Source organism: Acinonyx jubatus, chromosome D4 (genome assembly GCF_027475565.1).
Source record: "Acinonyx jubatus isolate Ajub_Pintada_27869175 chromosome D4, VMU_Ajub_asm_v1.0, whole genome shotgun sequence".
Classification (NCBI taxonomy): Eukaryota; Metazoa; Chordata; class Mammalia; order Carnivora; family Felidae; genus Acinonyx; species Acinonyx jubatus.
In genome coordinates, this window is record NC_069391.1 from 5,281,963 (window position 1) to 5,306,225 (window position 24,263).

Consider the following 24,263-nt stretch of genomic DNA (forward strand, 5'->3'; position numbering starts at 1 on the left):
CGTGTGTGTGGAGAGCCAGTGGCACAAAGAGTCACATGGAAGTTTTCCTTTCTGGTATGATCAGTAACTCAAAGGGAGACTATCATCTTCTAAGCCTGTAGTTCTGGAACCTTTTCTTCCCTTCTGCCCCAGCCTAGCTGAGAAATCCGCACACTCTCATCGGGTGGTCCCCGCGCCCTCCGGCCCCCCGTGACATTCTCAAGGGGGAATCACTACTCGACATATGGGATGGATTACTACGCCCTAAACACATTTCAGGGACCGCTTCAATCGCCTAAACGCTTCCTGCACCTTCCTTACAACCGTCATTTGGATCACCTGCCCCTCTCTTTCGTTTCCTGACCTTACGCTTATTTCCAATATCAAAATAGTCCTTCTATTCCATGTCGCTACAGGTTTCGTATAACAGGTGGTGAACCCCGGCTCCGCGTTAAGCAAGCCTGGACCACTTCACAAAAGGAGACCAGGGAAAGTGAAGACGAGAGGGTCTTAAAAAATAAAAACAGAAACCACCACCTAAATTTCAGCCCCTCTGTCAAATGTGACTCTGGGTTAAGGTACTTCCCCCGTCTCCATGTGCTCCTCGTTATGAACAGCTACGCGCGGGGTTGCTGCGCTGATTACCACAGTGTCGGGCACACGAAGAACGCTCTTAAGCAGCAATTACTACCACTACTCTGACCGACCACCACGTGAAACTAGGGTAACTCAAGTGTCGCGCACAAGACCAACCAGGGACGGGAAAACGGATTCGGTGGGGTTAATCACGGCAGCCCGCTCCAGGACGCGGGCGAGAGCTCTGAACGCGGTAAAATGTTCAAGCAGGAGGCGGGAAGCGGGACAGCCGGCCCCCGCGCTCCGGCGTTCGGCGGGGCTCCAGGGCGACGCCGGGAATAAGGAAGGGAGGGAGGCCCCGGCCAGTCTCTGACCTTCATCTCCCGCTCGGGGATCATGGCATCCATCTCGTCTCCCATCGCGCCACCCTCTGTTGGCCGAAGCAGCCGCTGCTGCCGCCCGCGGCCTTGCCCACACGGCCCTGCCCACACGGCCCAGGCCGCTCCGGGGCCAACTTCCTTCCTTCACAGCAGGCTGCGCTCCGCAGACTCCGCACTTCCGGCGCGCTTCGGTGACGTCATACGTCCAAATCGGCCGTGTGGTCGGCGGAGACTGAGGGACCTCCTGAAGTCGCGCGCTCTCCTGGCCACCGCCTCCTATTGGCCGACGAGGGGGCGTGGCCCCAGGGCGGACGCGCCTGCGCCCTGAAGCGCCCAGGTCCCGCCCCCGGCGGCGAGGCTGGAGCGGGCTGGCTGCCTGTTCGTTTCTGTGGTTGCGAGGTGCCTGCTCGCGTTCCCCCTGCTCCTTGTGTCGCTGAGACCTCACATTAACACTGGGGTGTAGGTGGTTACTAACAGTCCCCGAGTGAGAGGAGTTAGGAAACCTGACAGACGTTTCCAGGGGGCAGCTCTTGACAGAGGCTTTGCAGGGGGGTGTGGAGGAACAGGTTCGAAAAGTGGGTGGGTGGGGCCACGGAGGACTCTTCCGTGTCTGAGCAGCAAGGCTGAAATGAGAGGGTAAAGGGCACCAAAGATCAGCTTGGCTCCTTCCAGGGTAATCATTTCCCGAGCAAGAGCGTGGAAACTGCGCAAAAACACTTTACGTGTGTTATTTAACGTCCAAGACATCCTAGTCACCGAGGGGTTTATTGTTGGCATTTAATTGATGAGAAGTTTAGAAAATTCCCCAGTGCCCCTCAGAAAGTGGTGAAGGCAGGATTAGAATTCAGCTTGTCCGGATGTGTCGATTGATGACTATTACAGTCCTACGTAGAGGTGTTTGTTTTGGAATTATAAATGCTCTGGGACAGAAATTCTTAAATCTGGAGCCTAGGGGTTAACGCCGCGGATGGGGATCATTTTCTTCTACTTTACTGTTTGGTTTCAGCAAAATTGCTTATCTGCTTCAAGGCTGCTTTTTTAAAGCAAGGATAACGTAACAGAACCTGTCTCGTGGAGCTGTTGTGAGGAGTAAATGAAGTTCAGCATTTAACAGAGCCCCGCACACAGGACACATTCTTTCGAACTGTTACTATATTCGCTGTCTCCTGAATTTGCTGAGCCCAGGAACTGTCCCCAAAATACACAAATCAAGACACTGATAAGGTTGTCTGTTTTATTTCTAGTCCGTGGAGATGATAGCCAGCACCACACACACTTATATGCGTACACACACACACACACACACACACACACACACACACACTTCATCCACCTGAACTTGCCTAGCAAACTCCTTCCTTTTGAGTCACAGGGACAAAGCCATACTTGGCAGTCCCCAAGTTGCTGGTTGCATTAGTTAGATTTGGTCTTTCAGAAAAAAGACAGCTGAAGTTCTAAGAAGCTGAGCCCTTAGCCAGAAAAGTAAGTCCTAGAGCCAATAGCCACGATCTGAAATACATGCACACCCCCCCCCCTTTTCCGGGACCACTTTTAAGCCCCTCTCCCTCTAGGAAATGGTGGAGGAACTGGGGGCGTTTCCCAGGATGCTCCCCATCCAATGAGAGAACTTTCTTTCCGGCCCTTTCCAGAAGCTGGGGACACGCCTCCTTGCTCCCCTCCCTTAAAGGAGGCTTTCTACAGTCTTGTAAACTGTGGGACCTACTCAAGTAAGCCCGATTGCTTCTGCTCTCCTCTCTTTAGTTAGGAACAGTTACACTGACTATAATGGGTAGTTAAGGAAGGTATTACCTTGCTCAAAGGCCTCAGCCTGTCCCAAAGAGAGGACAGTGGGAAGGGGTGGCGACAGGCAGCTGTTCATCTAACGATCTCCAGAGTGGGGGGTGGGAAGGGCAGAGGTGATGGAGTAAGATTTTACATTTGCAGGGAGGACTGTTTTGCTGGGGTTTAAACTTCAACTAGGCTTGTGCATTTGAAGCAGCTCCTTAGGCTGAGGATCAGCCAGTCATGGCCAAATAATCTTGCTCCTGAACTGGTTGAGACTAGTAGATTAACCCAACCGGGCATTTCCCCATCCTCCACCTGCTCCACTCCCCCAAGCTGCTCTAAGGGCAGCTCCCTGGGCCCTTGATTATGGGTCACTAAGGAGCTGCAGGGAGCCCACACTGGCTCCCCCCTCCAACAGCACCCAAACGTTTCCACTTAACGATTGGTGAAGACTTCTCCAAGACTCTTGGCTCAGTCTCGGGCCCAGGATTGCAGTGCAATCACCCCACAGTCCCCTCTTTCTTAACATTCACCTCACTCGTCGTTGCCTGGGTCTGACTTCCCCATAGGACTCTAAATTCTATGAGTCTGTCCAGTTCACTTCTGGGTCCTTGGCTCTTGGCCCGTAGCAGGTGTTTAATAAATATGTTCAATGGATGAGTGCATCTAAGTCCTGAGTGGGCGGTATAAGGGACTCCGGAACATATGGGGTCAGGGCTGGGGTCCCTGCTCAGCCAAGATGGGGCTGAGTGTTGACACCTTCCTGTATGAGTTCTGAGAAATGGCTTGGCAGAGAAGCTCTAGGGAAGGCAGAATTGGAGAGCACCCTGGCCCTTACCCAAACCCTGTTGCTGACCTGGAGGCACTGGGAAAGGTGAGTCTTGGCCCAGGGCCTTCCTCAATCGTTGACCTAGGAGATTTCCCCTCCCTGCACCTTCTCTTGTTGGCATCACTGACTGAGACAGCCCAGGGCAGAGACGAGGCATGGGCATGGCATCTGAACACCTGGGTTCCAGTCCAAACTTCCGTCTCCTGATTAACCCCTTGGCAAGGCACTTAATCCCTGCGAACACCACAGTTTTCTCGCCTGTGAAACGAGAGGTCCAGTCCAGCTAACCTACAGAGCATATCAGGGTCCTAAAACACTGGGAGTCCATCACAAGGGACCCCAATCCAATCCCCAAGCTCAAAGTTTTGGGATGGAGAAAGGGGTGAGAGGACAGGCACATGTCGGGACAAAGTGGGGAGGCTTAAAGCTTATAATATGTGGTCAATAAATATCTGTTGAATGACTACATGGGGGAATGAATGAATGAATGAATGAATGATGTAAGGTGGTAAGGCAAATGGGGGGGCACAGTCAGGTTTCAAGCAGATTGGGATCAGAAAGGCAACCTTCTGTTTCTCAGCTCTTGGCTAATTTAGTGGGGCTGACTTTTTGCCATAAGTACTCTATTCCTCCTTTTCCTATCCTGCTGCCCTCAGCATCCTCCCCGAAAGGTGCCACCAGACTGAACTGACACGCCTCCCAAGGCCCCTCGCCTCCCTTCTACCCCCTTTGCTGCCCCAGCAAAGGGCAAGGGGGCTGCACTTTCCCTCTGAGCTGCCCATAAAGGTGTGGATGCAGGCAAGGCCTGAGGATTCCTTCTGGAACCTTCTGGAAGGGCTCAGATTGCCAAGCCGCTCTCTCCCTCTCTCCTTCTGTCACCTCCCTGAGGATGAGAAGTGTGGACTGAGGCGGAATCAGCTGGGGAAATGGGACACTGAGTGGCCACGCCCTAGACAACCTAAGAGCACGGAACCACAGAGCTGTCCGAGGAAACCTACTCCAGGGCCTTCCGAGAGTGGGCTGTGGTCCTCACCAGGGCCAGGAGGTCAGCAAGCCTGGACTTAGCTCCAAGACCCTGGAAGGGCGGACTGTGCCAGCTCCAAACATGAGGACCACAGCCTTCCAGGCTCCCCGTCCTGGCCCTGCCCCCTCCAGTTTTTGGTTTGATGTCAGCCCTTCTGCACAGGGAAGGGAGGAGGAGGGAAGAACAGAGGGAGGGTACCAAGGCTCAGAACTCCCCGACCCAGAGCCCCTTGAAGGCAGATAATTTGTGCTTTACAAAGTGATCACCGGTTCTGCTGATTAAAAAAAATAAACAAACGCACAAAGACCAAACAAAACAAAGAAGACAAATCACAATGAGTCAAGAAGGGCAGCAAGATTAGGGGGGAGGAAGGGGGCAGGTCCAGATGGGGGTCCTCAGGGCAGGCTGGCAATGTCTCTCTCTGGAGGGGGACCAACTGGCTTGGGGCTGCTCTCGTTGGCTTTTCCTTCAAACATCATGACTCTGGTTTGGAAGATGGAGAAAAAAAAAAAACAAACAGGATTAGGATTCCTTCCCTCATCGAGGGAAAGATCATCCCCGCCCTCGGGTCTGTAGGGTCCTCAACAGAATGCCCTTGCACCCATTCTCCATGGGATCTTCTCTGTGTGGAAGGGGTGGCTAGCCCCTTTTTCGCAGAAGAGAAAACCAACGTGCAGAGAACTCTGTATTCTAAGCCATGCGTCTTCCCCTAAACACGCTCCCGGGAGGAGGCAGAGCTAGGCTGGGCCGTGGCTCTGCTCGAAGCCCCTTCAGGTGTTCAAGAACCTCCCAAGCCTTCAGGGGTAACATCTAGGAGGGGCACCTGAGTGGCTCAGTCGGTTAAGCAGCTGACTTTGGCTCAGGTCATGATCTCACCGTTCAACGCTGAGCTCGAACTCACAAAGCACGAGATCGTGACCTGAGCCAAAGTCGGCCGCTCAGCCGACTGAGCCACCCAGGCGCCCCTAAAAACTCAACGCTCAATTCCTGCCTTCCCCACCTGCGCTGCCCCTAAAGCAAACAGCAACGTCCCTCGGTGACTCAGACCCCAGACAGATCAGAATCGTCTGACTCCTTGTTAGCCTATACACATCCCATATCTGGGCATGGAAGCAAATCTTCCAATTCTGTCTCCCAAATCATTCCCGATTCCAATGGTTTCTGCCTACCTCCTCTGTACCCTCTCCCGGCTGAGTGGCCTCATCTTGTGCCTGCACAGTGTCCCTGCGGCCACTCTCACCCCTACCGCAGACAGAGGCTTTTAAAAGTCAGCCCCAAGGTGCCCGGGTGGCTCAGTCAGTTAAGCGTCTGACTCCTGACATCAGCTCCGGTCGTGATCTTGAGGTCGCAGGATCGAAACCTGCATCCGGCTGGGTGCTGAGTGTGGAGCCTGCTTGGGATTCTCTCTCTCCCTCTCTCTCTGCCCCTCCCCCACTCATGCTCTTTCTCTCTAAATAAATAAATATTTTTTTAAAAAGTCAGCCCCTAGCTTAAAGTCATCCAATGGCATCCCTCCACATTAGTGCCAAGTGCTAAGTGGGACCGTGACCTACAAGGTCCCGTGTCACCTGGCCCTGCCCGTCTCTGCAAACTCATCTTCACTCACTGCGCTCACTGATGGCCAGACACACTAGCCTCCATGCTTTTCCTTTAAGCCCACAAGCACAGTTCTGCCTCAGGACCCTTGCACTTGCTGTTTCCTCCGCCAGGAATGCTTTTCCTCAGATCTTCACATGGCTCATCTCTTCACATCTCCCTCCTTCGGGGCTCTGGTCAAAAGCTGTCTTCTCAATGATATCTTCCCTGTCCACCATCCCATCCATTTCTGTTCCTCTCGTCCACTTTATTTTTCTTTGTACTATGCCATTGCAATCTGGTGTTTCAGCTTTTTCGGGGTTTTGATTTTGTGTTTGTCTGCCTCTTGTCATTAGAATGAAGCTCCAAGGGGCGCCTGGGTGGCGCAGTCGGTTGAGCGTCCGACTTCAGCCAGGTCACGATCTCGCGGTCCGTGAGTTCGAGCCCCGCGTCGGGCTCTGGGCTGATGGCTCGGAGCCTGGAGCCTGTTTCCGATTCTGTGTCTCCCTCTCTCTCTGCCCCTCCCCCGTTCATGCTCTGTCTCTCTCTGTCCCAAAAATAAATAAAAACGTTGAAAAAAAAAATTAGAATGAAGCTCCACGAGCCCAGCAATTCATGTGTCCCCAGCGCCTAGAATAATCCTTAGTACATAGCTGGTGCTCAGTAAATATTTGCTTATTAATAAATGATAAATCTACGGAGTCACTGGGTAGACCAGTACCCGACACACAGTAAATGCACTAAATCTTAGGTGTTTTCCAAAAACATCAGGCCTCCTGCTGGCTGCCATCTGGCCTCGCAGGTGCACCGCGGTCTAACCTTGATGGTTGTCCCGCCATACCTCTTGCCCCACCCTACCCCACACTTAAAGCTCTGCGGCCTGACCCGTGGGCTCATGAGCAGTCCTTCAGCCTCCCTGGGCCTCAACCTCCCCCTTCATGACAAAAGAGCTTGGTATATTTTCATTTGTACGTTCAATGCAACAGACTCCCCAGGGAATCTGTCTGTAGTGCTTCTGTGCACTGGGCAGAACCTATGAAGTGTGATTTGGGCCACCACATGCTAGGTGGTTGCCATCAGCCAGTACCGGGCTGGAGGCTTCGTATGTGTGATCTCATCAGCCCTCAGGACGACTTATTATCCTCTCTCTCTTACAAAGGAAGAAACCGAGACTTGGGGATCTAAGGGGATTTGCCCAGGGGCAGTTCGGGAGCAAGTAACACCATCGACATTTGAACCCCGCCTCCCTTGGGAGCCGGTTGTTAACTCTATGGTGCTCTCAACAACCCCGTAGGGTAGTAGAATCACTTTACAAATGAGGGAACTGAGGCTCAGAAGGTTTCCCAGTAGCTTTATCACTGCCGTCACCACCACGGTTGCTGCTTACTGAGTGCTGACTCTACAGGAAGTTCTGCTACAGGCGAACTCTGCCTGCAAGGTACACGTTAATGTGACCATTTGACACATAAGGAAATCGGGTTCAGAGAAATTAAGAACCTGGTCCAGTACACCACCCAAGGAATTCTCTCCCCGCAACAGTGACTTTGACTTCAGGGGCCCCAGGAGAGGCGGGCGGTACTCACAGCTTGAGCACAGCCGACCGCTTCCCCAACATCATGTTCACGAAGTCACGGTAGGAGATGGTGTCGCTGACCCCACCTGTCACCTCTGAGATCATCTTTTTCATCTCCAGGTGGGTCTTGGGGACCCCGAGCTTCTCCATCATCCTCTTTAAAGACATCAGGTCTGCCGGAGGAAAAAGCAGATCCGTTAAGTGGAGACAGGCTATGGGCCAAGCGAGGAAGCTGGCAAAGCTCCCCCCACCGCCCTGCCGGCCCCACCCCGCACCCACTCAAAGGAGCCCAGCAGGTCAGCCCCTCCCTGGGGACATGCCTTTCTCTTCTGGGGTGAATGAGCCCATCATGCCCTCCCTGCTCTCTTTGGAAACAGTACAGACTAGCGGTTAGGGACATGGGCATCTAGAATCCAACAGACTTGGGTTGGAATCCACCTCTGCTCTTCCTGGCTGTGGGACCTGGGGCAAACTACTCAACCTCTCTGAAACTCTGCTCCTGTAAGTGGCAAAATGGGTTGATGGGATCATTTGGAAGGACGACGTGCGAGAAGTATCCGGCACAAAGCAGGTGTTCGGTAACAGATTCTTTATCGTGTCACGTCCGCGGACCCCCCGAGGTGAGGGTGAGCTGTCGCCTGCCGCTCCCGCTACCCAGGAAGTGGGGTCAGGGAGTTGACTTGACCCCAGGCATGGAAAGTCGCTCTGCCAGGGGCCCGCTAGCAGCTTCTCTGTACCTGCCACTCCCACCCAGAGGTCCTAGGGTTCCGCCTCGCTGGCAGGGAGAGGATGCCAAAAATATCCTGCAGAGCAGGAAAACCAACAAAAGAATAAAATTCAAGAAAAACAAGGGAGGCACCAAAAAGTCACTACTCTCTGCAGAATTGCTGCCCCTGACCTTCCGGCTCCCAAGGTCTTAGGCAATTTCCTTCATATTGTTTTGTGAACAATGGGTTGGCAAAGGCTGGTGGCACAGAAGTGGGGCAGGGGGCCCCACTTGAGGGCCAGGGGAGTGGTTCGCCAGCTCACCCGAGAGCAGGGTGGGCAGGACAGATGCCAGACCCCCTAGGTGCCAGGATGTCCAGGGCATTTCAAAGAAAACTGGGCAGCACTCTGCGGGGAAAAGTGAAAGGTCTCCCCCATGCTGCTGGCCAGACTCTGAATTGGCAAGATCTTTCTGGAAGGCAATTTGGCAAGATGCTTCAAAAGCCTTTGACCCAGAATGTCTAATTCCTGAGATTTACTCTAAAGAAATAATCGGCGATGTGGACAAAGATTCATACACAAAGATGCTCTTCACAGGATGATTAAAAGTAGTCAAAATTTGGGGCGCCTGGGTAGCTCAGTTGGTGAAGTGTCCCACTTTGGCTCAGGTCATGATCTCACGGTTCGTAGGTTCGAGTCCCGCATCGGGCTCTGTGCTGACAGCTTGGAGCCTGGAGCCTGCTTCAGATTCTGTGTCTACCTCTCTCTCTGCCCCTCCCCTGCTCACACACTCTCTCTCTCAAAAATAAATAAGACATTAAAGAAAAAAAAAGCATCTTATTTCAGCCCACGTCATGATCCCCTGGTTCATGGGTTTGACCCCTGGGTCGGGCTCTGTGTCTCCCTCCCTCTCTCTCTGCCCCTCCCTCACTTGGGCTTTATGTCTCTCTCTCTCAAAAGTAAATAAACATTTTTTTTAAAAAGTGCTTAAAATTAGAAATTGTCTACATGGGCAATACTAAGGCATTGGCTGAATAAATTATAGGCCTTCCCTGCAACAAAATATTATGCACCCATTAATTATAATTTCAAAAGAAAAGTTAATCATATGTCAAAATACCCACATTATATTATTCTTTGAAAAAAATCAGACTCTAAAATGGTATAAAATAGCATTTGTGATTAGAACTGAGGATGGAAGGATGTAAAGCAAAAAGTTTCTATTCTGGGAGGTAGGATTGTAGGTGACATTTTTGTCTTTGTGCGTTACTATGTTTTCTAAATTTTCTTTATCATGAAAATGCATTAATTTGATAACCCTAATTTTTTTAAGTTTATTTTGAGAGAGAGCGTGAGCGGGGGAGGGACAGAGAGAGAGAGTAGGAGAGAGAGAGTCTCAAGCGGGCTTTGCACTGTCAGCCGCAGAGCCTGATGCAGGACTCAGTCTCACAAACGGTGAGATCATGACCTGAGCCAAAACCAAGAGTCAGACACTTAACCGACTGAGCCACCCAGGCAACCCTCCCCCCGCCACCAATTTTTTTTTTTCTAAAGAAAAATAAAAGATAAAAACATTTAAAAAGGAGGGGCGCCTGCTGAGCGTCCAACTTCGGCTCAGGTCGTGATCTCACAGCTCGTGGGTTCGAGCCCCGGGCCGGGCTCTGTGCTGACAGCTCGGAGCCTGGAGCCTGCTTCGGATTCTGGGTCTCCCTCTCTCTCTCTGCCCCTCCCCCGCTCACGCTCTGTCTCTCTCCCCTTCCAAAATTAATAAACATTAAAAAAATTTGTTTTTAATATTTTAAAAGGAGAAGGAGACAAGACAGAGGAGGGGTAGAAACACTGGCAACAGCAGCAGCACTGAGCTCAGGGCAAAACAGAGGCGGGAAGCCAGTTTGAGAAACAAAGGCTGGGATCTGGACCCTGGGCCTGCCACTTAACTATCCCGTGCCCCAAGCAAGTCAGTTACCCTGCTGGGCCTCAGTTTCCTCATCTGTAAAATGGGGATAATTCAGCCGGCCTTGACCAGGTCATAGCATTCCTAGCGATGGTCAAGATACGGTCTTGAACCTGAGTGCCACGGGACAGGCGTTTGTCACCCCCCACACCTGGACCACATGATACAGTAAGGGTCTGCTGGAAGACAGGAAGCAAGGCACACAGAAGCACGATGTCAAAGGCAGGACAGTATACAAAGGCAAGGACGAAGGAACTGCCAGCCCCCTGGACCAGGGCGTCAACAGCCTAAGCATCTCCAGCCCCGGGCAGGCGTGAAACCCTCTACCCTGGGTCCCCCCAGCACCTGGCATGGGAGCCTGAGGTGTGAGCAGGGATGTGGGCGGGAGGGAAGCAGAGAGGAGAGGAGTCTGGGGGCAGTGGGTCCAGGGTAGAAGTAAGACCAGCTTGTTGGCCCGGCCCACAGGGAAGTTTCTGTGCGTGCCCCTCACGCACACAAGTGGGTCAGTGGGGCTCTCTGGACCCCACACCCTCCACCCACCGAACACCCCCCCTCCCCCAGCACACCCGAGGCCTCACTTACCAATCTCGCCCTCATTGTTCAGGTCAAACTCCATGTACTTCTCTGGAAATCACAGAGCAAAACCCGGCATTAGCTCAGAATCAGGGTCACCCCCCTGGAGGGTCCCAGGGGCTCCCCTGAGGGAGCCCACACCATCCTCCTCGGGGGACTTGACGTGAGTCCCATCATCTTAGCCATTGTTTCTGGAGAGAGAGCTCGCCCTGCCCACACCTCTCTCCCACAGGCGCCATGGAGAAAGGTGCTAGGGGCCACTCTGACCCTCTGCTGAGGGGGCAGCTGCTTCCTCCCTGGTCCCCCCCACCCCCCCAGCCTGCGCTGGCTGCATCTGAATCACATTGGCAACAGTGACTAGAATAGAATAGGTTCCCAGGCCCTGAGATATAGATTCAGTGGGTTTGGAAAAGGGTGGGGAGGGGGCAGGAATTAGTATGGTTTTAGAGTCTCAGGTGATTCTGATGGGCAGTCAGATTTAAGGAGTCCCTGTGGTTCTGAACCTTCTGGGGGGGCTGTAGGCACCACTGAGAATCTGATGCTCTCCCAAGAGAAACGCCATAGATCTGCCCTTGACCCAAAGTGGCACACACAGGGTCCCGGGGTACACAGACCCTCCCCTAAACCCCCCCTATAGACCTTGAGTGACGCCTCCCTGATCAAGAGGTCCCGGGAACCCCCAACAGCAAGGGAGAATATGCAGGGCAATGAGCCTGGTATCTTCTAACGAGGGCAGCGTGTGGCCCTGGGCAGGTCACCCCCGCCACAAAACTGCAGGGCCCTCAAGGTCTATTTTGCACTGAACAGCCAGCATGGGAAGCCCAAGGTCTTCCTGGAAGGTCCCTGTGACCTTCATGAGCGCCTGCCCTCCAGCCTCTTGGGCTGCCTCTTCCTCCCTCACCTCTGCTCCACTCCCACTGGCCCTGCTGCCTCTGGCCTATCCACCCCCCCCCCGCCCCCCCACACACCCCGCTCCTGCTGGGACATGCTGGCCTGAATGTTCCTCCCAGCTATTCTCAGGGCTCCCCAGCCTTTCGGGCTGGTCCCTGCCACCCCCACAAAGCACCTACCCCATCTGCACGCCCTGCATTGCCTTTCTCTTTGCCATACCCTCCCCCGCCAGCCTCTCCCTTGGGCAGGGCTCTCTGTGTATTCCCCACTGTAGCCCCAGGCCTGCAGGGGCCCTGGCACGTAGTAGGTGCTCATTTGGAGGTCAAATGAGTGAATGATTTGAAAACCTTCACAGCCCCTTTGCTTCCAAGGTAAGTTCCTGTGGTCCCACTCTGCCCTGATGGACCCAACCCTCCATCCCAAGGAAGACAAGGAGAGGAGACTTCTGTCCCTCCTCCCAGAGCCACCTCCCTGGTACCCAGACAGAAGGGAATGGACTGCTTCTCCTTTGCGTGGCTCTCTTTCGGGCGGCGGGACAGGGTGTGTCTTTGTTCTAGCTTTTCTTTTTGTTAATGTCAGGAGCCCCGTTGCATAATGGTTCAGAGCAGGGGCTCTGGAAGGAGACCAACCGTCGGCGGGCCGTGTGACCCCACGCAAGCAAGCCCACCTCTCTGAGCCGGAGTTTCTTCATCTGTAAGTTCAAGCTCACACCCGTCTCCCTCCTGGCCGAATTGGGATGAGTTGGGGGGAGCTCCCAATACAGCATTCCAAGTGCTTCCCCCAAGGTCAATGCTCAACAAATGCTTCGCCATCAGTGTCCTGCCTCAGGACAACTAAGCTGTGGGCAGCCTGAGGAGCACTTGGCAGGCTCTTGGCCTCGGAGCAGGGAGGATGCCCACACTGCCAAGACTTCGGGGGTGTGTGGGGGGGGGGTGTAGGGGGAAGGCGGCCTCGAGGATATCCGCCGAGGTCCTCTAGCGGCCAGGGCTCCCTGCACACCCGGTGCATCTCCCAGGCAGGAAAGGTGGGACTGTCCCGCTCCTTATGTGCACGGCTCCTCTCCTTTCGAGCCGCTGGCCGGGAACCAAGCGCCAGGGCCCGGAACAGAGGGACCTTTATGCCGCCCCCTCCCCGCGCGGGCTCCCAGGCCCTGTTTTCTTTTCATCCCGTGCTGCTGGGATTCAATGGGCAGAAACTCTGCCCCCTGCCCCACTGTGGCGACACAAACGTCCATTCTGCGCAGGGGCTCCCGAGCCGCTCCCCCGCGGAGGGGAAAGGCAAGGGCTGCTACAAAGAGCTGATTGTGTGCTGGGGCCCCGGGAGCAAGCAGGGCCTGGACAGCAGCGGACGGGAGCCAGCCTGAGCCCTGCCTGCCGGGCAGCTGCGGGGAGAGGGGCCAGGCTGGGCCCGCGGCCGAGGGTGAGGGGCCTGGGGTGGCGTGGAGACAGGTGGAGGGGCCCGTGCCCGCGCCCACGCCCCCCACCTCACGGCCCTCTGGGAAGGGGGCGTTCTGGAAGAAACGGGGGCTCAGCCTGGCCCTGCGGGGTAAGGAATCCTACGTGCCAGGGGCCAGCCCAGCTCTGTCAGGGAGGGTGGGGCAGACAGCCCCAGCTTACCTTTGAAGGCCGCGAGCTTTTCCACCAGGTTCTCTTCATCACTGTACTTCTGGTCACACAGAAACTCCTTGAAAGGCAAAAGAACAGTGCTGAGCGCGGGGTCAATGGGCAGAGCTCACTGACACGTAGGCCCATCGCCCTGGTGCCTGCTCCCGTGCCAGGTGGCCGGGCTTGGCCAGGCAGGGCAGGAGGCCCCAGTGTTTGCCCTGGCCTCCTGTCAACCCCTCAGAGACAGATCTGCAGTCCACGCCGTGGGCAGGAAGTATGCTCAGCAGCCCGGGGTGCCGCCCGGAGGGCCTGCCCTAAATACCTTCAGTCAGCCTCCGAATTACCAGTGTGGGGAACTGGGCCTGCCCCAGCAGGGCACCCCAGCTCCAAGGTCCACGGAGCCGCGAGCCCCAAAGGCAAGCTGCCTGGTTCTAGCATTAACTCCTTGGGGATGTGACCCCAGCATATGAATTCCTGTTTGCCTCTCGATTGCTTTATCTGACAAATGGGTAGAATTATCATAGCTACTCCTCCAGTTTGTTAAGAGCCGCCAAGGAGCGTGTATGTATGACTCTGGGAAGACAGCAAGTGCTCAATAAACAGCAACTCTTGTATGATTAGCCTCTGCTCTAGCCTTGGGAGGTCACTTACCCTCTCACCTGTAAAACAGGGCTACCGTCCCCTCAAATGATGCCTTTCAGAACCAGGTGGGGGGAGGGGCCTGTGGGGGGGGGTGGGGGACACTAACATCAGCCTCCAGAAGGAAACACCAACCTGCACGATCTCTTGGGATCTCCCAGTGGGCCCAAAAGTTAGTTACTATTATCGCTCCCATTTTACAGATGAGGAAACTGAGGCGCACACAGCCAGAGCTTCAAGTTAATTTCATCTCATGAACAGCCTGCATCCTTCATCCCAACACCCAAAGATGGGCAGATGGCAGGCATTCATCTGGCTTTAAAACAAAACACTACAAATTAGTAAGTACCTGTTTGGCCAGGTAGCTTACTTGCCTTGTTGATCTTCAGACAGCCCTAGAGCCTGCATTCAGGGAAATACTCCTGTCCTCTGGGAAAGCGGAGGCCACGTTCCCATCCTAGCACCAGATTCTGCAAATCCCCTCTCCTCTCTGGCCACCGCTTTCCTCATTATGGAGCAGATCGAACACGGGCATGGGACCTCCACTCATTTAAGGGACCACAGGGTATACAGCTCTGTTCGAGGCACCAAGGGAGCAGGTGAGACCAAGGAAATAAGGTCCTTATCATTAAATTACAGGAAGCTCATGCTTAAAATGATGTTAAATGGGACGCCGGGGTGGCTCAGTGGGCTAAGCATCCAACTTCGGCTCAGGTCATGATCTCGCGGTTTATGAGTTCAAGCCCCGCATCAGGCTCCCTGCTGTCAGCAGAGAGCCGGCTTTGGATCCTCTGTCCCTCTCTCTCTCTGTCCCTCCCCCACTCGTTCCCTCCCTCCCTCTCTCTCTTTCTCAGAATAAATAAACTTAAAAAATAAATAAAATCATGTTAAATATTATCTAGATCAATCACTCAATCTGTTTCTAAATTCCCGCTGTCATGCCCCACTAACTGATGACAAAGTCTGTACTTGTACATCAGGGCTCAGGCAACAAGTATATCTAAGCACGAGGCAGAATATGATCCCTTCCAGGGTTCAAGTTCCTCCAAATTAACTCAGCCCCCTTTGACAGGGAAGGAGACACCCACCTGCCAGTGCGGCTCCCCTTGTTGGTTCTGGGGGCTGTCCTACCCCTTGAGCTCAATTTGCTTGGATCCAGATCCCTGAACGGGCTCTGGCGGGTGCAGGATTTCTGCTTTGGCAGGCACTGTGCTATCTCACTGAGGTGGGAACAGCAGGGCCAGAGAGGTTAAATCACATGTCTGAAGTCCCTGCAGGTTTGGTTTGGAACCTGAGTCTGTTGGACCCCAGGGTCTGTCTCTGCCTCCAGCAGCCTCACAGAGGGCAACCCCAGGGCCCCTGGTATGGCTTGGCCACAGCTTCACATCGGACCTCCGTACCATGTGCCACGCACGGTCTTGCCCCCACTTAGCTGGAGCTATGACTGTCTCTTGCAGCCTGGGAGGCTGCCCCCCACCCCCACCCCCGGCTGGCTCGGTCCAGGACTTCTCTTCCTCTTGGCTCCCTCTCCCAGCTCTTTTCCACTGCTCTTTTCTCCAGTCCCATTCTCTGCCCAAAAGTAGGACAATTACCTCTTGTCTGTGACCCTGAACACACCAGGCACCTCCCAGGGTCACAGGTCCTATTATCTGCACAGCAGAGGGACAAATAGGTCCGTGGTTCCCAGACTTGGGGATAACGCAGAAGAAAACATTTCCCAAAAAAAAGTTAAAAATAAGGGGAGGTGCTAACATAGACCTGCCAAGGTTTTATTTTGCCAAGTAGAGACTTTAAACAATCACCACTGACTGTTGCCGTGACTTCAGCAAAGGACATTTCGTAAAAGTAGGAAGTTCATAATCTCAGAATTTTTAAATGGAACCCATTTAGCTGACGTTCGGTTCACTGCCTGGCCCCTGTATTCCCTCCGCTTTGCCATTTCAGGAACTGGAAAACCCTCGTGGGGAGGCAGAAGGGCACGGGCAACGCCCAACATCCGGGAGCCCCTGGCGAGAGACCTGGGGGCCCTCCCCGCTCCCACATTCTGGTCGACCAGAAATCCTGCGCCAGCCAGAGCCTGTCCGTATCAGGTACCAACCCCCTCTAGGGATCCAGGCAAACTGGGCTCAAGGCTCGGACGCGGTCCCTGGTCTTGGAGACAAATCACACACAGACGAACCCAGGACCAGCAGGGAGCGATTCTCGTTCACGGGGCCTGACCCGGAGCCGGCAGGTGCAGCAGCTCTGGGCGTCCAGATTATTGTCTCGGTGATACAGTCAGTTTTCTCCTTAGTGCTTATGACCGCGTGACAGGCTGTCCAACTGGTTCTCCCCCCCTCCCCCCCCCCCACTAGAGTGAGTGCCTCCCCCATGCCAGGCTCGCTCCCACCTTGGGAACCGTAGCTCCAGCTGTGCCCCCTGTCTGCAGCGCTAGTCCGCCCCCATCTGCACGGCTCTCTCCCTCAACATCTTCACCCATTTGCCCAGCTTTCACCTTCTCCAGGAGGCAAATCCCATCCATCCTGTCCACTGCGGTCCTCAGCCTCCACTCTCAACCCGCTTTCTTCCCGCACATCCCTCCTATCCCACGGGAGGAACCGCCTCCTAACACAACTTACAACGTAGCGCTTATTAAGGGTGCTGTCCGTTGTCCGTCTCCCCCTGCCACAGAACAGGTGCCCAGTAAATTTTTGCGGGCTGAGAGAATGGAGACCCAGCGAGGACAAATAACTTGCGCAAAGCAGCACGGCTGGCAAGTGCCCGAGCTGGGATTCAAGTCCACAGTGGGGGCTGTCTGGGCTCTTTCCCTGCTGAGCTGAGGAATCAAAGTGACCCGAGAAAGCGGGTGTTGGAAAGACGCCGGGAGGAGGCAAGCCTTTGGCCAGAGGTTCCAGGAGGACGTCTTTACTGTCTCATGCCCCACAGAAGCCTCACACACGGCAGTGCCCAGCATATAGTAGGTGCTTAGGAAACATCTGTTAAATGAATGGAGAGGCCTGGCATTTAGCCCAGAATCACTTTCTCCACTTGGCAGAGCAGCTTTGCAAAGGCGTATGCGTGTGTGATACAAGACTGGAGGGGCTCAGGGATTAGAATTACACGTTTCCTTAGAGCCAAAAATGACAAGTGCCCTGAGCCACAGAGTGGCCAGGGCTGGGACAGGCAGCTGACCCGCTCACGCGTGGGCGGGCAGCCTTTGCTGAACCCGGGCTTGGGGCAGCTGGGAGGGCCATGCCTTCGGCAGGGCGCCAGGGAGGAGGCAGGTGGGCAGCAGAAGCGGAAGTCCCAGGGGTGGGCCTGCCGGCTCCCACCCCAGCTCCAAGCTTTGGATTCTTGGTTCCTGTTCATGCGCAGCCCACAGCCTCCCCACCTCCAGGCATCCTCCCTCTGTATCCTTGTCTAGCCTCGGGGCACAGCCATGTCCGGTGGGCAGGCACCCTATGTGTCCACACTCCAGGACCACCCCCCGCCACCCTGACTCTGGATCCCCAGACAGAGGAGAAAGAGACAGAAGCCACCGCAGATGTTTAGAACAAAAGCAAAAGGAGAAACAGACAGCAAGCTGGAGCCAGAATGCCTGGGATCGAATCACTTAGTAGCTGTGTGAAAATTACTTCATTCGTCTGTGCTGTGGTTTCTTCATCTGGAGGAAGGAGAAAAAGATCTCGCAGGCTTGTCCCGAGGGGTTGCAGTATGAAAGCATAAATACATGTAAAGTGTTCATACAGTGCCTGGCACCTAGTAATTACTAAATAAATGTTAGCTGTTTATTCTTGCGGTCTTCTAATATTTATATCTGTACAATCTACTTCTAACCCCCACAGCTCATCATCCAGCCACAATGGCCGGGGGACCCACATAAACGCTCCTAGGTGCGGGGTGTGCAGGGCAGAAGTCACAGGAAGGGAGGTGGGATCAGGTTGACTGGGCTCAAATCCCAGCTGCAGCACTTCTTAGCTCTGTAGCCCTGGGCAACTTGCTTTACTACTCTGGGCCTCAGTTTCCTCATCTGTAAAATGTAATCATAATGATAGAACCCCGCCCCCCCCCAATGGGTCGGCATAAGGATTAAAAGAGCTGACTGCAGGGGCGCCTGGGTGGTTCAGTCGGTTAAGCGTCCGACTTCAGCTCAGGTCATGATCTCACACTCCGTGAGTTCGAGCCTCGCGTCGGGCTCTGGGCTGACAGCTTGGAGCCTGGGGCCTGCTTCGGATTCTGTGTCTCCCCCTCTCTCTGCCCCTCCCCTGCTCATGCTCTCTCTCTCTCTCTCTCTGTCTCAAAAATAAAATAAAAATCATGCTCTCTCTCTGTCTCAAAATTAAAATTTAAATTTAAATTTAAATTAAAAAAAAAAAAAAAAAAAAAAAAAGAGCTGAGTGCGTAGGAAGAGCCCGGACTCCTACATGTAAGTGTTAACAGTTATGTGTTTGGGTCGCCCAAACTGAAGCCACACCAAGAGATTAGGTGTGAAAAGGGGAAAAGCAGAGACCTACCCACAGCTCTCTGTCCCACATTGTGCCACGGAGTCCTCCTGGTAAGCCTTGACCCTCTGGCCATCCCTATTTGTCGCTGGACACCCGGCTGACCCGGCAGGGATGGGCCATCCACACGGGACAGAGTGCTCCCATCTCGGCCCCAGGGGACGGCGCCCACGGCCACACCTGCTCACTGCTGCCTCGCGGTCGTCTACAACCTCTGATGCCCATCAGAACCTGCCACCCATCCCTGGGATTCCCATCTGCATACTCATGCCCGGAAGGGAGAATATCCAAAACCAGCAGAGGTTGGCAGCCCCCACCGCGTCCGGGCTTCCAGATCCCTGCCACCTGTCTGCCCCACCCCCACCCCCTACTTAACTCTCTTTCTGGGCTGGTACCTCTAGCACCTGCTCCCGGATACTTGCTCCTGGTCCTCCAGGCTTGTCTTTATGTATCAGCCGCAGCAGAATTTTGGGGCGGGCAGATATCACCATCTGGGAGGCCATCCAAGGAGCCGGTGGTTGAAACCCTGGGCGCAACCCCCAAGGACAGGCCGCACCATACCGGGCCGGGCCGAGATGCTTCTGACGCAACCCACGGGCTCTTAAAGGGCCAGGCCGGCCCGGTGCGTGGCAGGAGGCTGTAACGTGTACCCACGAGGACAGCAGGCTCACGCTCCCCCTCAGCAGCTTTGGGGCCTCACCCGGATGCTGTATCCTGGCCAGCAGCAGACGGGGCAGCTGAAGAAAAACACCCCACCGACTTCACAAATGAAGCGGACCCTACCGAAATTCTATCCCCGGCGTCCTGTGACACGGCCACACCAAGGTCGAGACCGGCTGTACCTGTGGGGACACTGAATCCTCAGCGGCTCACGTGGCCGCTTATCACCATCTCCCTTATAATATATTAAGGAGGAGCAAGAGAGACTGGTGCCCAGCGATGCCAGCTGGGCACATTCGCCTGGGCAGGGACAGGGTGGCATTGGTCAGGTCTCAGAGGTCCCCTGTCGCTGGGGATACATAACCTCTGGGCACAGACACCGAGCCTGCTGTGTCCAGTTCTTCCCAGTACAGATGGTACCCGGGTTTGGAAATAACCATCAGGCCCCTAAATGCTATAGGGAATGCCAAGTGCCCTTCACTCGACCCAGGAGGGCTGGGGAAGGCGGGACAGTAGCCAGAGATCCCTATCGCTTAAGCAGGAGCGGCCTGTGTCACAGCTAGGCCACGGCCACCTGGTGGACAGCGTCCCGGGCTGGCCACGGGTGCCGTCTGGAGTCAGAGTCCCGGCTCTGCCACTTGCTGGCCGGGTGACCTCGGGCCGGTGACTTCACCTGGCTGAGCCTCCGTGTCCTCATCTCTAAAACCTGAGTAATCCCTGTCCCCCGGGGATGTTTATAGATCCTTGCTGCACATCTGGGTAAACAAACGCTCTGCCCGGAGGAGTCACTGAGACGATGTATGTGCAGCACTGTGCACGGAGCGAAGGCACAACCCAAGTCATTAGCTAAAGATCCTGGCCTCTGGCCAGTTCGCGATGTAGCCCTCGCTGCCCTCTGCACTCCTCCTGCTCAGTCGGAAGGATAAGGGCACTCTGAGGGGCACCCATCCAGCCCCATCGCTTCTCTCTGTCCCTGTGGGGAAACTGGAGAGACCCTGTCCCGTTGCCAGATAAGGCCAGGCCCGGCTGGCCCGGGGTCACCTGCCATGCCTCCAAGGCACAGGGAATGTCAGCTATGTGTGGGGGTGGGGGGTGGGGGAGTGGGAGGTGCTGGCAGGTCCCGCCCGCCTCCGTAGTGCAGAGAATGCGCCCACAAGCATGCGCACTCACGCACACGCGTGGCAGAGACGCACGGGCTATCTTCAGTCTATGCTGTTTAAACCCAGGCGGTTGACTCATCCCACCCACTCCCCCGGCCCCCCAGTCTTGTTTTCTGTAAAATGGGAATAGATGCTCACGGCATCAGAGTGAGTGTGCAGCGAGATGTTGCCTGAAGTGCTCCTGGAACACTGCCTGGCACATGCCAAGTGCTCAGAAAATGATCAAGAAAACTAAAGCAGAACCAGGAAAAAAAAAACGTGCACTTCTATGCAGCCCCGCAGGACCTCCAGGTACCCCCGAGTCTCCTTCAGTTTTTTACTTCTGACCCTTATAACAGCAATCGCTAAGACTGAGCTGCCCTGGTACCCCTTGGAAGCTGGCCCAGCCCGGGGTGGGGGGAAGGCCCCAGAGGGAACTGGGATGTTGGCCCAGAGCAGCCCCCAGAACTGCCAGCCAGGCTGGGCTCTGCCCCAGGCAGCGGCCCCAGGGGTACTTAAGCACATGCAGCAAGGGAGTTACCAAGCCCCATCCTCCATGCGTCCCTGCTTCCGCAGGGCCACTGGGAAACTGCTCGGGCCAGCCCCCCAGAAGCTCTGCTCCAATGGCGCAGTGAAGCTATACCCCAAAGCAAAGCAATCCGAACTGCCAAGGTTCCCTCTAGAATCCGCCCACCCCAGGGAACTTCTGCTGCGGTCATGGTCGTGGGTGGAGCGGACTCAGACCCTCAAACAGAGCGACTCCCTCAGAGTCTGCAAAGAGCTTCTGTCTGTCTGCTCATCTCCACTGACTGTCCTAGGGACTTGGAACAGAGCAGGGATCACTGCTCCCTGAGTTTCAGGCAGGGAAGACTAAGGTTCCACCAGATGAAAGGGTCTGTCCCAAGCTGCGCAGCCAGCAAGGGCTGCGACATGTCACAGACCCTGCCCCTGGGTTTCCCCTCCCCGCGTCTTAACGTGCCAAACAAACCGATGATAACAATCATGACAGCAGCTGGCTCTCCCGTGTGCTTTCCATAGATTATCTCCCTGAAAAATCACGACAATGAACTACCACTACCTCACGCGGATGGCCCAAGGTCAGAGAGCCAGCGAGCACTCTGCCCACCCCTTCACCCCCACTCATGACTCCATACTATGGGGTCATGCCGCCTTGACCTCCTGGGGTGGGAAGCAGCTCAAACTTCTGGTTTGATCCTGGAGTCCCCTTCCTATGGTTTGATCCAGCGGCCCAACAGCAGCCTGGGTTCACATGACGTGGCTCAGGATAGCACGTGGGCAGGTAAAGGAAGCTAGTTCTGCTTCTGTGTGACCTGAGCCAGCTGCCTGCCCTCTCTGGGCCTTGGGATGCCAAGGTGGTTACGTGGACCCTCCTTGCTCACCTTCCCCGGTCCCAGCACTGTCCAGATCAGCCCCTGAGAGCCACAGCCCCATTCCCTTCTGAGCCAAGCCAGTCTACCTCCCCAAACAACCCGGTAGCTTACCCCACCCCCCACCCTGGGGACTGGCATGGAAAGTCCCACACATTCTCAGCTCCTCTGGTTTGTCTGACTGTAATCACTTCTTCCCCATCTCCAGTTGTCTCTGGCTCAGGGTTCTGCTGGCTGTGGGTGGATTCAGCCAGCCTGGAACCCGCCCGGCCGAGTGGCCCAGGGGGCTGTATGAGGTCAGGGTTCCAGGCTCCTGTCCAGAGGGCAAGAGCAGCCAAGACCAAGGGCGGGCTGGCTGTGGAGTAGACTGGAAGGTGGCCCAGCAGCTTGGACCCCTGAGAGCCCCAGCCAGATGTCCAGTCTCCCTTTTAGCTGTGCTCAAGATGGCACCCGGGGGCAGGGCAATGATGGCAAAGAGGAGCCCAGAGTTTACTTGGAGGGACCCTGGGTCCCCAGAGCCCCGCATGGGATTCCTACAGCCAGTGGAATGAAATCAGATAGGCTGCCTAGTTCCAGGCCCTCCAAAAAGAATCAAGGAGGGAATCAAGCCCCAGCGAGAGGAAATACTACCCCCAAGAGGCAGCCCCTAGACCCACCTCCACACAGCCTGGACCCCGATGACACTCACCCGCTTCCCACGCCGGGACTCTGAGCTGGGCTTGGACCTCGGGTGCCCAGCCGCTGAGGGATCCGGCAGGGGGAATAGCTAGTCTTGTTTCGGTGAGCCCGTTAGGAGTGAATCTGGGAGACCGCCTCGGGGAAACAACTCTGGCACCGGCCACGACGTCTTTCCTCCTGGCAGGTGCGGGACCACGCACACTCCGCGCCTTGCCTCAGCCAGTCCTCATGGTGACCCCCACTCCACCCTGAGAGCCTTTGCTGATCACCACAGAGCTGGTCCGCGATGGAGGCCAGGCCTGAGCCCAGGTCTCACAGAACCCCAAAGCTAGGACTGTGCTGCCCTTGAGCTTTGGTCAATCCAGGCAGGCCCTGACACTTTTCCTTATCTTCTACGATTTACATGCTCGTTCCGCAAACGTTTACGGAGCGCCCATTGGGCGCCCAGCCACAGTAGGAAGGATTTCTTTATAGAAATCCACCAGGGCCAATGAAAAAAGCATCAAGCCTCTCGGAGAAGCTTCCCTAAAAAGTTGGAGTGAGAAAGAGGTGTGGGGTGGGGGCGGGGGTGGAGCACTGGCCTGCAGCCTGGACCCCCGGGGTTCTAACGGGGGGGGGGGGGGGGGGGGTAGGGGGGCATGTGGACTCTGGACTTGCTGTGCCACCTCGCCTCTCTGAGCTGGGACACATGGGGGGGAGGGGGGGTCCCTCCTGCGCCACATCCTTGCAACTGGTCCCAGGCGGGCTTCCGGGGAGCCCCGGCCCCGGGGGCACCGGAGCTCCTGGGCGGGCCCTACCTCCCCAGTCTAAGAGTAACGACTTGCAACCCGAGCCGCGGCAGGAGGAGGGGGAGGGAGGGAGGGGGACCTACCTGGAGGCGGGAGGCACAGGGGCAGGGGCCGAGGGAAGGAATTGGGGGAAGCCCAGAGGAAGGAGAGAGGGGGTTGAGGCGGCTCCAGGCACAGCCTCGCAGACGGGGGCGGGCCCCGGGGGGGCTCTGGGATACTCGGGGGAAACTCGCCGGCCGCCCTGGCGGCGCGCGCTTACCCGGTTGATCTCGGCCAGCCTCCTCTCCTGCCGGGCTTTGAGCAAGCCGAACGCCTTCCCTCCTGCCGGAGACAAAGAAGCGGCCCGGGAAGCGTGGGTCTCCCCGGGCCCCGCGCGGCGGACCACGCCGCGCGCTCCGCGCGCGCAGGTGGCGGGCGGGGGACTCCGCGCCGGGGAGGGGGCGGGGCAGGGGCGCGGGGACCGCGGCGCCTACCTTGGAACCTGTTGCCGAGCGCGACCGACATTGCGAGCACGGGGCTCCTCCCGCCGGCTCCGGGCTGGGCGGCCGCGGCGAGGCACGACGACGAGGGAACTGGCGCCCGGTCCGAGCTCCGGCGGCGTGTGGCGGCCGCACCGAGGGGCGGAGGGATGGCGCGGGCGGCCGGACACACCCCTCCCGCCCTCCACCCGCCTCACCCCCCCCCCCCCCCGGGTCCTCCCGCCCCGCCGCCCGGCCGCCGGCATCAAAGCGGCTATTATACGGGGCGCCGCGCCCGCCGCCCGCCCCTCTGCTGGAGGACGCGGAAAATGCACAGCGCGGGGCCGCCCGTGAGCGCCTCCCTGCCTGCTCCTCCCGGGACCTCGACCAGTCCCTTCCCAGCGCCGGGCCGCGGTTTCCCCTTAAAGAAACTTGGGGACCATGTCAGTACGCACTTGCTGTTGGGGTGGCCTCAAGGATCCGATACCGTCCCGGCGGGCGGAGAGCCGGCGTCCACCCGCCGAAGCTGTTAAGTCGCCGCGGCCCTTTGCGCAGCACGCGCTCGTGGAAGGCAGGCCAGATCT

General features: G+C 56.2%; 2 protein-coding genes across 6 annotated transcripts in view; both read right to left on the minus strand.

Moving 5' to 3' along the window:
* NUP214 (nucleoporin 214) overlaps positions 1-1,372 on the minus strand; it is a 93,728-nt gene extending 92,356 nt beyond the window's left edge. Inside the window, exon 1 of one of the 4 annotated variants that reach the window (XM_027035410.2) lies at positions 930-1,372. In XM_027035410.2, the coding sequence (XP_026891211.2) occupies positions 930-974 (45 nt within the window). In that variant the 5' untranslated portion in view covers positions 975-1,372. The remainder of the gene's footprint in view (positions 1-929) is intronic. The other 3 variants (XM_027035411.2, XM_027035408.2, XM_027035412.2) reach the window with 3 other exon arrangements.
* A 3,505-nt stretch (positions 1,373-4,877) lies between these two features.
* On the minus strand, positions 4,878-23,858 carry AIF1L (allograft inflammatory factor 1 like). 2 transcript variants are annotated; one of them, XM_027035414.2, is made up of 6 exons: positions 23,695-23,858; positions 23,481-23,542; positions 13,461-13,527; positions 10,963-11,004; positions 7,732-7,894; positions 4,878-5,056 (listed from the first exon to the last, which is right to left on the minus strand). In XM_027035414.2, exons 1-6 carry the CDS (start codon positions 23,723-23,725, stop codon positions 4,969-4,971), a joined length of 453 nt encoding a protein of 150 aa, XP_026891215.1. In that variant the 5' UTR covers positions 23,726-23,858; the 3' UTR covers positions 4,878-4,968. The 2 variants fall into 2 exon arrangements, with proteins under 2 accessions (XP_026891215.1, XP_026891216.1); XM_027035415.2 differs by lacking the exons at positions 23,481-23,542; positions 23,695-23,858 and adding an exon at positions 22,444-22,939.
* Between the last annotated feature and the right edge of the window lie 405 nt (positions 23,859-24,263).